The following is an 11,750-nucleotide window of genomic DNA, read 5'->3' on the forward strand; positions in this document are numbered from 1 at the left end:
GATCTCCTGCGCTCCCCCCGCTGCCCCCCGCACCCCCCTGCTCTCCGGAGAGCCCCCCATGCTCCTCGCCCCCCGCTGCCGCTGCTCCCGGCCCCTCGCTGCGCCTTTGGGGTGGCACCAGGGGACCTGTCCCCACGGCACGGGGGTCCTGCTCACCCCCACACGTGGTGCTGCCCGAGCCCTTGCTCACGGTGCATGGAGCACGAGCACTCTGCAGCACGGCCACGAGCCACGCATGAGCCACGCTGGCCCTTCAGCAGGTGGAGTGGGCCAGTGAGGCGGGGATTTGGGCCAGCTGTGGCAGCATTGGCCAGAGCTTGGGTTGCTCTCCATGTCATGGCGGCTTTCCCGGCAGGGAAAGCTCCGCTGGCACCTCCCTCGCCACCCTCTGTCCCACTCTCCCCGGTGCTCCGGCTGGGTCTGTCGTTCCCCTGCGGTGATGGCTTCGTGCTGGCCCCTCTCAGGCTTGGTGCTGGTGCTCAGGCTGCTCGCGTCCGTCTCCACGGCCTGGGGCTTTGCTGTCGCTCCATCCCTCTCTCTGTGCTCCCTGGGCCGTCTTGCTTCCGCTCCTCTGCCTGCGTCCTGTCGCCTGCCCGCCCCGCGCCACTCGGGGGGTCGCCTGTCCCCCACCTTGTCTTGCTACACGTCTTCTGGAAGCTGGCGTCACTGCCTCCAGCCCCTGGGGAGGCCCAGGGAGCCGAAGCCATTCCATGCGCATCCTCCACCCCCGGAGCGCCCCGCTCTCGCGGTGGCACGTGGCTGTGGCCGGCGTCGACGCCGGGGCTCGGTTGCATCCCTTGTGATTTCTCTCTTCTCTCCCCCCTCTCTCTCTCTCTCTTTGTTTTCTCTGCACCCTCTTCCCCCTCCAGAAAGCCGCCGAGAAGCTGAAGGAGGAGGAGAGGCAGCGGCTGGCGGAGGTGGAGGCCCAGCTGGAGAAGCAGCGGCAGTTGGCCGAGGCCCACGCCAAAGCCAAGGCGCAGGCGGAGGCGGAGGCGCGGGAGCTGCAGCTCCGCATGCAGGAGGAGGTCACCCGGCGGGAGGTGGTGGCTGTGGACGCCGAGCAGCAGAAGCAGAACATCCAGCAGGAGCTGCTGCAGCTGCGGCAGAACTCCGACCACCAGATCCAGTCCAAGGTCAAGCTGATCGAGGAGGCCGAGTACAACCGCAAGAAGGTGGAGGAGGAGATCCGCCTCATCCGCCTGCAGCTGGAGAGCACGGAGAAGCAGCGGGCGGGCGCCGAGACAGAGCTGCAGGAGCTGCGGGCGCGGGCTGAGGAGGCCGAGCGGCAGAAGCGGCAGGCGCAGGAGGAGGCCGAGCGCCTGCGCCGGCAGGTGAAGGAGGAGAGCCAGAAGAAGCGGGAGGCGGAGGAGGAGCTGAAGCGCAAGGTGCAGGCGGAGCGGGAGGCCTCGCGGGAGAAGCAGAAGGCGGCGGCCGACCTGGAGGAGCTGCGGCTGCAGGCGGAGGAGGCCGAGCGGCGCATGCGGCAGGCGGAGGCCGAGAAGGAGCGGCAGATCCAGGTGGCCCAGGAGGTGGCCCAGCGCAGCGCCGAGGCCGAGCTGCAGAGCAAGCGGCTCTCCTTTGCCGAGAAGACGGCGCAGCTGGAGCTGTCGCTGCAGCAGGAGCACATGGCGGTAACCCAGCTGCAGGAGGAGGCCGAGCGGCTGAAGAGGCAGCAGCAGGAGGCTGAGCAGTCACGGGAGGAGGCAGAGAAGGAGCTGGAGCGCTGGCGGCAGAAGGCCAACGAGGCGCTGCGGCTGCGTCTGCAGGCGGAGGAGGTGGCCCATCAAAAGGCGCTGGCCCAGGAGGAGGCCGAGAAGCAGAAGGAGGATGCAGAGCGGGAGGCCCGCAAGCGGGCCAAGGCAGAGGAGGCTGCCCTGCGGCAGAAGGAGCTGGCAGAGGAGGAGCTGGAGAAGCAGCGGGAGCTGGCGGAGGGCACGGCCCAGCAGAGGCTGGCGGCCGAGCAGGAGCTGATCCGGCTGAAGGCAGAGATGGAGAACGGGGAGCAGCAGCGCTTGCTGCTGGAGGAGGAGCAGTCCCGGCTGAAGGAGGAGGTGAGCCAGGCCATCCAGAAGAGGAAGGAGCTGGAGGAGGAGCTGGCCAAGCTGCGGGCCGAGATGGAGGTGCTGTTGGAGAGCAAGGCCAGGACGGAGGAGGAGTCGCGCTCCAGCAGCGAGAAGTCCAAGCAGCGGCTGGAGGCGGAGGCCAACAAGCTGCGGGAGCTGGCCGAGGAGGCTGCCCGGCTGCGGGCGCTCTCCGAGGAGGCCAAGAGGCAGCGGCAGCTGGCGGAGGAGGAGGCCAGCCGGCAGCGGGCTGAGGCTGAGCGCATCCTGAAGGAGAAGCTGTCGGCCATCAACGAGGCCTCGCGGCTGAAGGCGGAGGCAGAGATCGCCCTGAAGGAGAAGGAGGCAGAGAACGAGCGGCTGCGGCGGCTGGCAGAGGACGAGGCCTACCAGCGCAAGCTGCTGGAGGAGCAGGCGGCCCAGCACAAGCAGGACATCGAGGAGAAGATCGCCATGCTGAAGCGCTCCTCAGAGAGCGAGCTGGAGCGGCAGAAGGGGCTGGTGGAGGACACCCTGCGGCAGCGGCGGCAGGTGGAGGAGGAGATCCGCGCCCTCAAGGCCAGCTTCGAGAAGGCCTCGGCTGGCAAGAGTGAGCTGGAGCGGGAGCTGAGCCGCATCCGCGGGGAAGCGGAGGAGGTGCAGCGCAGCCGGGATCAGGCCGAGCAGGAGGCCGGCCGGCAGCGGGCCCTGGCGCTGCAGGAGGAGGCCCGTCGGCGGGAGGCAGAGGAGAAGGTGCAGGCCATCCTGGCGGCCGAGGAGGAGGCCGGGCGGCAGCGGCGGCTGGCCCTGGAGGAGGTGGAGCGGCTGAAGGCCATGGTGGAGGAGGCCCGGCGGCAGAAGGAGCTGGCGGAGCAGGAGTCGGAGCGGCAGATCCAGCTGGCGCGGGAGGCGGCACAGAAGCGGCTGGCGGCGGAGGAGAAGGCCCACCTGGCCGCCGTGCAGCAGAAGGAGCAAGAGCTGCTGCAGACGCGGCAGCAGGAGCAGAGCCTGGTGGAGCGGCTGCGGGAGGAGGCCGAGCGGGCTCGGCGGGCGGCCGAGGAGGCCGAGTTCGCCCGCAGCAAGGCGGAGCAGGAGGCCAGCCTCTCTCGGCAGCGGGTGGAGGAGGCCGAGCAGCTGAAGCAGCGGGCAGAGGAGGAGGCGCAGGCCCAGGCACAGGCCCAGGCGGACGCGGAGAAGCTGCGGAAGGAGGCCGAGCTGGAGGCGGCCAAGCGGGCGCAGGCGGAGCAGGCGGCCCTGAGGCAGAAGCAGCTGGCAGACGCTGAGATGGAGAAGCACAAGAAGTTCGCCGAGCAGACCCTGCGGCAGAAGGCGCAGGTGGAGCAGGAGCTGACCAAAGTGAAGCTGCAGCTGGACGAGACGGACCACCAAAAGGGCATCCTGGATGAGGAGCTGCAGCGACTGAAGGAGGAGGTGACGGACGCCGTCCGGCAGAAGGCCCAGGTGGAGGAGGAGCTCTTCAAGGTGCGGGTGCAGATGGAGGAGCTGGCGAAGCTGAAGAGCCGGATTGAGGAGGAGAACAAGGTGCTGATACTCAAGGACAAGGACAACACGCAGAAGTTCCTGGCGGAGGAGGCCGAGAAGATGAAGCAGGTGGCAGAGGAGGTGGCCCGGCTCAGCGTGGAGGCCCAGGAGGCCGCCCGTCTGCGCAAGCTGGCCGAGGACGACCTGGCGCAGCAGCGGGCGCTGGCGGAGAAGATGCTGAAGGAGAAGATGCAGGCGGTGCAGGAGGCCACGCGGCTGAAGGCAGAGGCAGAGATGCTGCAGAAGCAGAAGGACCTGGCGCAGGAGCACGCCAAACGGCTGCAGGAGGACAAGGAGCAGATGCAGCAGCGCCTGGCTGAGGAGACCGAGGGCTTCCAGAAGACCCTGGAGGCCGAGCGCCGGCGGCAGCTGGAGATCACGGCTGAGGCCGAGCGCCTCAAGCTGCACGTGGCAGAGATGAGCATGGCCCAGGCCAAGGCTGAGGAGGAAGCCAAGCGGTTCAAGAAGCAGGCGGAGGAGATCAGCGGCAGGCTGCACGAGACCGAGCTGGCCAGCCAGGAGAAGATGACGCTGGTGCAGACCCTGGAGATCCAGCGGCACCAGAGCGACCAGGACGCTGAGAAGCTGCGGAAGGCCATCGCTGACCTGGAGCAGGAGAAGGAGAAGCTGAAGCAGGAGGCGGCGTTGCTGCAGCAGAAGGCAGAGGAGGTACTGGGCTTAGTGGTGGTGGTGGTGGCCTTCCCTCTCCCCAGCCGCCCTGCGCCGTGTCCCAGCAGAGCCGGCGTGTGGGCGGCTGGCCGGGCTCTGGGAGGACCCGGTGTCTGTCCCTGCCCCTGCCAGGGGTGATGGCGAGCTGCTGCTTGTGGGGCTGGACCCCCGTGTGGGGGTCAAGGAGTGCAGCCAGGCAAACCCAACAGGAAGGTGTTGGAGCAGGACCTCCCACCCCCTGCCCTCTCCTGCTGTGGAGGGGCGATCCCCTGCTGGTGTCTCTGCCCCAGGGAGCCTCCTGCTGCATCCCGCTCCGTTAGATGGGAGCCGTCCCCAGCTCCCTGACCCCCCTGCAGCAGAGCTCGTGTCTTTTCCCTGCTCGTTCCCCCCACCCCGTGTTGTTTGCTGTGGCTCCCTAACCCCAGCTCTGCTCCCCTAACTCCTAACCTACCTCAGCAGAGCGGTTGGGCGACTGCACCCTGACCATCCCTGCTGCTGTCCCCCCGCCCCCTGCCCCACCAGCACTGCCCTCCTGGCCCTCTGACCCTGCTGTCTTCTCTCCCACACCAGATGCAGGTGGCTCAGCAGGCCCAGCTCCGCCAGGAGACGCAGCTCCTCCAGCAGACCTTCCTAACAGAGAAGGATGCCCTGCTGCAGAAGGAGAAGTTCATCGAGGAGGAGAAAGCAAAGCTGGAGAAGCTCTTTAAAGATGAGGTGGACAAAGCCCAGAACCTGAAGGCGGAGCAGGAGCGGCAGCAGAAGGAGATGGAGCAGGAGAAGCAGCAGCTGAAAGCCATGCTGGACGAAGCCAAGAAGCATCAGCAAGAAGCAGAGGAAAACGTCCGACACAAGCAGGAGGAGCTGCAGCAGCTGGAGAGGCAGCGGCAGGAGCAGGAGAAACTCCTGGAAGAGGAGAACAAGAAGCTCAGGGAGAAGCTCGAGCAGATGGAGGAAGAGTACAAGGCCGCCCTGGCCCAGACACGAGAGATCATGATCCAGACAGATGACCTGCCCGGGGACGCAATGGTTACGATGACACAGCTGCCGGATATCAAAGCTGTGCCCAACGGCAGGGACGCGGTGGATGGCTTGGCACAGAACGGGGAGCCAGAGTTTGCCTTTGATGGCATCCGTCAGAAGGTGTCTGCGGAGAAGCTGGCTGATGCCGGCATCTTGAGCAAGGAGAACTTGGACAAGTTGACGAAGGGCGTGGTAAGTGTTGACGAGCTCTCGCAGAGGGAAGACATCAAGAAGTACCTGCAGGGCAAGAGCAGCATCGCCGGTTTGTTAATCAAACCCACCAACCAAAAGATGAGCATCTACGAAGCCATGAAGAAGAAGCTGCTCAGCCCGGGCACTGCGCTGGTCCTGCTGGAGGCCCAGGCGGCCTCCGGCTTCATAATTGACCCTGTGCGAAACGCGAGGCTCTCGGTGAACGAGGCGGTGAGAGAAGGAGTGATTGGGCCAGAGCTGCACAACAAGATGCTCTCTGCTGAACGGGCGGTCACTGGCTACAAGGATCCTTACACAGGCGACAAGATCTCCCTCTTCCAGGCCATGACAAAGGACCTCATCGTCAAGGAGCACGGCATCCGCCTGCTCGAGGCCCAAATTGCCACTGGCGGCATCATCGACCCTGTCAACAGCCACCGCCTGCCCGTAGAAGCCGCCTACAAGCGCGGCTACTTCGATGAGGAGATGAACCAGGTCCTCTCCGACCCCACCGACGACACCAAGGGCTTCTTTGACCCCAACACCCAGGAGAACCTCACCTACCTGCAGCTTATGGAGCGGTGTGTGACGGACCCGGAGACGGGGCTGTGCCTCCTGCCGCTCACTGACCAGGCAGCCAAAGCAAGAGAGCTGGTCTACACCGACAAAGAAGCTAAGGACGTCTTTAAGAAGGCCACAGTGACAGCACCCTTTGGCAAGTTCCAGGGGAAGACCATGACCATCTGGGAGCTCATCAACTCTGAATACTTCACGGAGGACCAAAGGCGGGACCTGATCCAGCAGTACAGGACAGGCAAGATCACGGTGGAGAAGATCATTAAGATCATCATCACGGTTGTGGAGGAAAGTGAGAAGAAGAGCCAGATGTGCTTCGAGGGCTTGCGGGGCCCGGTGCCCGCTGCTGAGCTGCTGGAAAGCAAGATCATCAACAAGGATCTCTACAACCAGCTGCACCAGGGCAAGAAGTCAGTGAAGGATGTGGCAGAGATGGATTCCGTGCGGCCGTACCTGAAGGGCACGGATGCCATTGCTGGTGTCCTTGTGGAGTCAACCGGCCAGAAGCTCACCTTCTACGAGGCCCTGAAGAGAAACCTGCTGAAGCCAGAGGTCGCCCTGCCCCTGCTGGAAGCCCAGGCGGCCACCGGCTACATCATCGACCCCGTGAGCAACAAGCTGTTCTCCGTCGACGAGGCGGTGAAGGCCGAGGTGGTGGGGCCAGAGTTCCACGAGAAGCTGCTGTCGGCAGAGAAGGCAGTGACTGGCTACAAGGATCCCTACACAGGCCAGACCGTTTCCCTTTACCAAGCGCTCAAGAAGGGCCTCATCCCCAGCGACACCGGGGTCCGTCTGCTGGACGTCCAGCTGGCCACTGGAGGCATCGTCGATCCCGTGAACAGCCACCGGCTCCCACTGGAGGTGGCCTACAAGCGGGGCTACTTGGATGCCGAGATGCACAAGGCTCTGTCCGACCTCCGTGATGACGCCAAGGCTTTCTATTGCCCCAACACCCAAGAGCACCTCAGCTACATCCAGCTGCAGAAGAACTGCCACCGTGACAAGCAGACGGGCTTCTACCTGCTGCCCCTGTCGGACGAAGCCATCCAGTCCCAGCAGGAGGAGGTCTACACGGACAGCCAGGCCAAGGAGTGCTTTGACAAGACCACCATAGAGGTTCCAGTGGGCAGCATGAAGGGCAGGACGATGACCATCTGGGAGCTGATCCACTCTGAGTACTTCACGGAGGAACACCGGCGGGAGCTGCTCCGACAGTACAAGACTGGCAAGGTGACCATCGAGAAGATCATCAAGATCGTGATCACCATCATCGAGGAGGCAGAGACCAAGAAGCAGGAGAAGCTGACGTTCAGTGGTCTCCGGGCACCGGTACCTGCCAGCGAGCTGGTGGAGTCCCGCATCATCAGCAAAGCCCAGTACGAGCAGCTGAAGGAAGGCAAGAAATCGGTGAAGGACCTCTCTGAGACAGACACGGTGAGGAGATTCCTGCATGGCAGCGACTGTATTGCCGGTGTTTACGTGGAGGCGACCAAGGAGAAGCTGAACATCTACGAGGCCATGAAGAGGAACCTGCTGATGCCCAGCACTGCTGTGGTCCTCCTGGAGGCCCAGGCAGCGACTGGGTTCTTGATCGACCCTGTGAAGAACCGGAAACTGTACGTCAACGAGGCCGTGAAGGCTGGTGTTGTGGGGCCTGAACTGCACGAGAAGCTCCTCTCAGCTGAGAAGGCCGTCACTGGCTACAAGGACCCCTACTCGGGCAACACCATCTCCCTATTCCAGGCCATGAAGAAAGGACTTATCGTCAAGGAGCACGGCATCCGCCTGCTCGAGGCCCAGATCGCCACCGGCGGCATCATCGACCCCGTCCACAGCCACCGCCTCCCCGTGGAGGTGGCCTACCAGCGCGGCTACTTGGACGAGGAGATGAACCGGACCCTCTCTGACCCCACCGACGACACCAAGGGCTTCTTCGACCCCAACACCCGTGAGAACCTCACCTACCTGCAGCTGAAGGAGAGGTGCATTGAGGATCCTGAGACGGGCCTGTACCTGCTGCCTCTGCGGGAGCCCGAGAAGCCTACAGTGGTGGAGACCACCCAGGTGTACACAGAGGCCGAGACGCGGAAGGTGTTCGAGGAAACGCAGGTGGACATCCCCGTCGGCAGCAGGGCGGGCTCCACCATGTCGCTGTGGGAGATCATGCACTCGGACCTGCTGCCCGAGGAGCAGCGGAAGCATCTCATGGAAGAGTTCCAGTCAGGCCGTGTGTCCAAGGAACGCATGATCATCATCATCATTGAGATCATCGAGAAGACTGAGATCATCAGGCAGCAGAATCTCACATCCTATGACTACGTCCGGCGCCGCATCTCAGCTGAGGACCTCTACGAGGCCAAGATCATCTCTCAAGACATCTATAACCTGCTGAAGCAGGGCTCCAAAACCTTCCGGGAGCTTCTGGACGTGGAGACTGTCTGGAAGTACCTCTATGGGTCAGGCTGTGTGGCTGGCATCTACATCCCCTCTTCCAAGCAGAAGCTCAGTATCTACCAGGCACTGAAGAAAGGGCTGATCAACTCCGAGGTGGCCCGCTCCCTCCTGGAGGCCCAGGCTGCCACCGGTTTCATGATCGACCCCATGAAGAATGAGATGCTGACTGTCGATGAAGCCGTCAGGAAAGGCGTGGTGGGGCCTGAAATCCACGACCGCCTCCTGTCCGCGGAGAGGGCCGTGACCGGTTACAGAGACCCCTACAGTGAACAGAAGATTTCCATCTTCCAGGCCATGAAGAAAGACCTCATTCCCAGCGAAGAGGCCCTCAAGCTCCTGGACGCCCAGATAGCCACCGGTGGCATCATCGACCCGCACCTGGGCTTCCATCTGCCCCTGGAGGTGGCCTACCAGCGGGGCTTCATCAACAAGGAAACGTACGACATGCTGTCCGAGCCCAGTGAGGTGCGGAGCTATGTGGACCCGTCCACGGAGGAGAAGCTCAGCTACACGCAGCTCCTGAAGCGGTGCCGCAAGGACGAGAACACAGGGCTCCTCCTGCTCCCGCTCTGCGACACGAGGAAGCTCACCTTCCGGGGGCTGCGGAAGCAGATCACTGTGGAGGAGCTGGTCCTTTCACAGGTGATGGATGAAGCCACAGCCCAGCGCCTCCAGGAGGGCCTCACCTCCATCGAGGAGGTCTCCAAGAACCTGAAGAAGTTCCTGGAGGGCACCAGCTGCATTGCTGGTGTCTATGTGGACTCCACGAAGGAGCGACTGTCCGTCTACCAGGCCATGAAGAAGGGTATCATCAGGCCAGGCACCGCCTTCGAGCTCCTGGAAGCGCAGGCGGCCACAGGGTACGTGATTGACCCCATCAAGGGCCTCAAGCTGACGGTGGAGGAAGCTGTGCGGATGGGCATCGTGGGCCCCGAGTTCAAGGACAAGCTGCTCTCTGCTGAGAGGGCGGTCACCGGCTACAGGGATCCCTACTCCGGAAAGCTCATCTCCCTCTTCCAGGCCATGAAGAAGGGTCTGATCCTGAAGGACCATGGGATCCGCTTGCTGGAGGCCCAGATTGCGACAGGAGGCATCATCGATCCCGAGGAGAGCCACCGCCTGCCTGTGGAGATTGCCTACAAGAGGGGCCTCTTTGACGAGGAGATGAACGAGATCCTGCTGGACCCCAGCGACGACACCAAGGGCTTCTTTGACCCCAACACGGAGGAGAACCTCACCTACCTGCAGCTCATGGAGCGGTGCATCACTGACCCAGAGACCGGCCTCTGCCTCCTGCCCCTGAAGGAGAAGAAACGGGAGAGGAAGACCTCCTCCAAGTCCTCCGTCCGCAAGCGCAGGGTGGTGATCGTTGACCCAGAGACAGGCAAGGAGATGTCCGTGTACGAAGCCTACCGCAAGGGCCTCATCGACCACCAGACCTACCTGGAGCTGTCGGAGCAGGAGTGCGAGTGGGAGGAGATCACCACCTCCTCCTCCGATGGCGTGGTGAAGTCCATGATCATCGACAGGCGCTCGGGCCGTCAGTATGACATTGACGACGCCATCAGCAAGGGCCTGATCGACCAGTCAGCCCTCGACCAGTACCGCTCGGGCACCCTCTCCATCACCGAGTTTGCGGACATGCTCTCCGGCAACATGGGCGGCTTCCGGTCACGGTCGTCCTCCGTGGGATCCTCCTCCTCCTACACCGTCAGCCCCGCCCCCATGCGAACGCCAATATCCATGTGGAGCGACCCCACCGAGGAGACGGGACCGGTGGCCGGCATCCTGGACACGGACACCCTGGAGAAGGTGTCCATCACGGAGGCCATGCGCCGCAACCTGGTGGACAACATCACAGGGCAGAGGCTGCTGGAAGCCCAGGCCTGCACCGGGGGCATCATCGACCCCAACACCGGGGACAAGTGCTCCGTCGCTGACGCGGTGAACAAGGGCCTGGTGGACAAAATCATGGTGGACCGCATCAACCTGGCACAGAAGGCTTTCTATGGCTTCGAGGACCCGCGGACCAAGACGAAGATGTCGGCGGCGCAGGCCCTGAAGAAGGGCTGGCTCTACTATGAGGCCGGGCAGCGCTTCCTGGAGGTGCAGTACCTGACGGGGGGCCTGATCGAGCCCGACGTCGAGGGGCGCGTCTCCTTGGACGAGGCGCTGCAGAAGGGCACCATCGACGCACGCACGGCCCAGAAGCTGCGGGACGTCAACACCTACTCCAAGTATCTCACCTGCCCCAAAACCAAGCTCAAGATCTCCTACAAGGACGCCATGGACCGAAGCATGATCGAGGACGGGACCGGCTTGCGGCTGCTGGAGGCCTCCTCCCAGTCCAGCAAGGGCTACTACAGCCCCTACAATGTCAGCAGCGCCGGCTCCACCTCCGGCTCCCGCTCGGGCTCCCGGACCGGCTCCCGCTCGGGCTCCAGGAGAGGCAGCTTCGACGCCACCGGCTCCGGCTTCTCCATGACCTTCTCTTCCTCCTCCTACTCTTCCTCCAGCTTCGGGCGCAGATACGCCGTGGGGCCGCCCGCTGCCGTGGAGGCAGCCGCCCTCGCCCTGTCCCTGCCCAGTGGGAGCTGCGGGCGGGAGGCGAGCGAGGAGCACCCCGGGATGCCGGGACCCCCCCTCTGCCTGGCCTGAAACCCGGGGGAGCCCCCCTCCTTGCCCGCTCCGCATGTGGCAACGCTGCTGGCTAATCACTAGTATTGTTTTTTTTTTAACTTTGAAACTCCATTCTTTTTCCAAAGCAGTGCCTAAAGTTTAACCAAAAAAAGAGACTAGACTAATATATTAATATATGCGATCGTTATGACAGTGTTTGTATATTAAGAGATGAGAAAGAGAACACACTCCCCGCCCCGGGAGCCCACGGCCCTTCCTGCCGCACCGGTGCCGCCGGACACCGCGGGGCAGAGCCGGACAACAGTCCTGGCATTTTCATCTAACCACTTAGTGACTCTTTTGTAATTAACCCCGCCGGCTTCAGCCCCCGCACCCCGAAGGAGGAGACCACCCTGTCCCCGCCACGCACCGCGGCCGCTGGGACGGAGGAGGACATCGCCGGCTCCCACCGCTCGGCACTGGACCCTCTGCACCAGCACCGGAGCTGTCGCCGGACCCCTTCCAGCCGCCCTCGGCACGGCGAGGAGGGGTCTCTGCGCCCCGGCTCCCCCCCAGCTGCTCCCCGGCTTGGCCTCCCGGCCCGTCACCGCGCCGCCGAGCCGGTGCCCCCACCGTAAG

At 63.8% G+C, this 11,750-nt stretch overlaps 2 protein-coding genes across 2 annotated transcripts in view; both read left to right on the forward strand.

Annotated features, from left to right (window-relative positions):
* PLEC (plectin) overlaps positions 1 to 11,616 on the forward strand; it is a 47,220-nt gene extending 35,604 nt beyond the window's left edge. The window contains exons 17-18 of the mRNA XM_014945701.1: positions 1,704 to 4,250; positions 4,821 to 11,616. Of these exons, the coding sequence (XP_014801187.1) occupies positions 1,704 to 4,250; positions 4,821 to 11,150 (8,877 nt within the window). The 3' untranslated portion in view covers positions 11,151 to 11,616. The remainder of the gene's footprint in view (positions 1 to 1,703; positions 4,251 to 4,820) is intronic.
* Positions 11,613 to 11,750, forward strand: part of LOC106890118 (dystonin-like) — a 41,583-nt gene continuing 41,445 nt past the window's right edge. Inside the window, exon 1 of the mRNA XM_014945703.1 lies at positions 11,613 to 11,745. The gene's annotated coding sequence lies outside the window, so the exon portion shown is untranslated. The remainder of the gene's footprint in view (positions 11,746 to 11,750) is intronic.

This window comes from Calidris pugnax, unplaced genomic scaffold (genome assembly GCF_001431845.1).
Source record: "Calidris pugnax isolate Ruff unplaced genomic scaffold, ASM143184v1 scaffold160, whole genome shotgun sequence".
Classification (NCBI taxonomy): domain Eukaryota; kingdom Metazoa; phylum Chordata; class Aves; order Charadriiformes; family Scolopacidae; genus Calidris; species Calidris pugnax.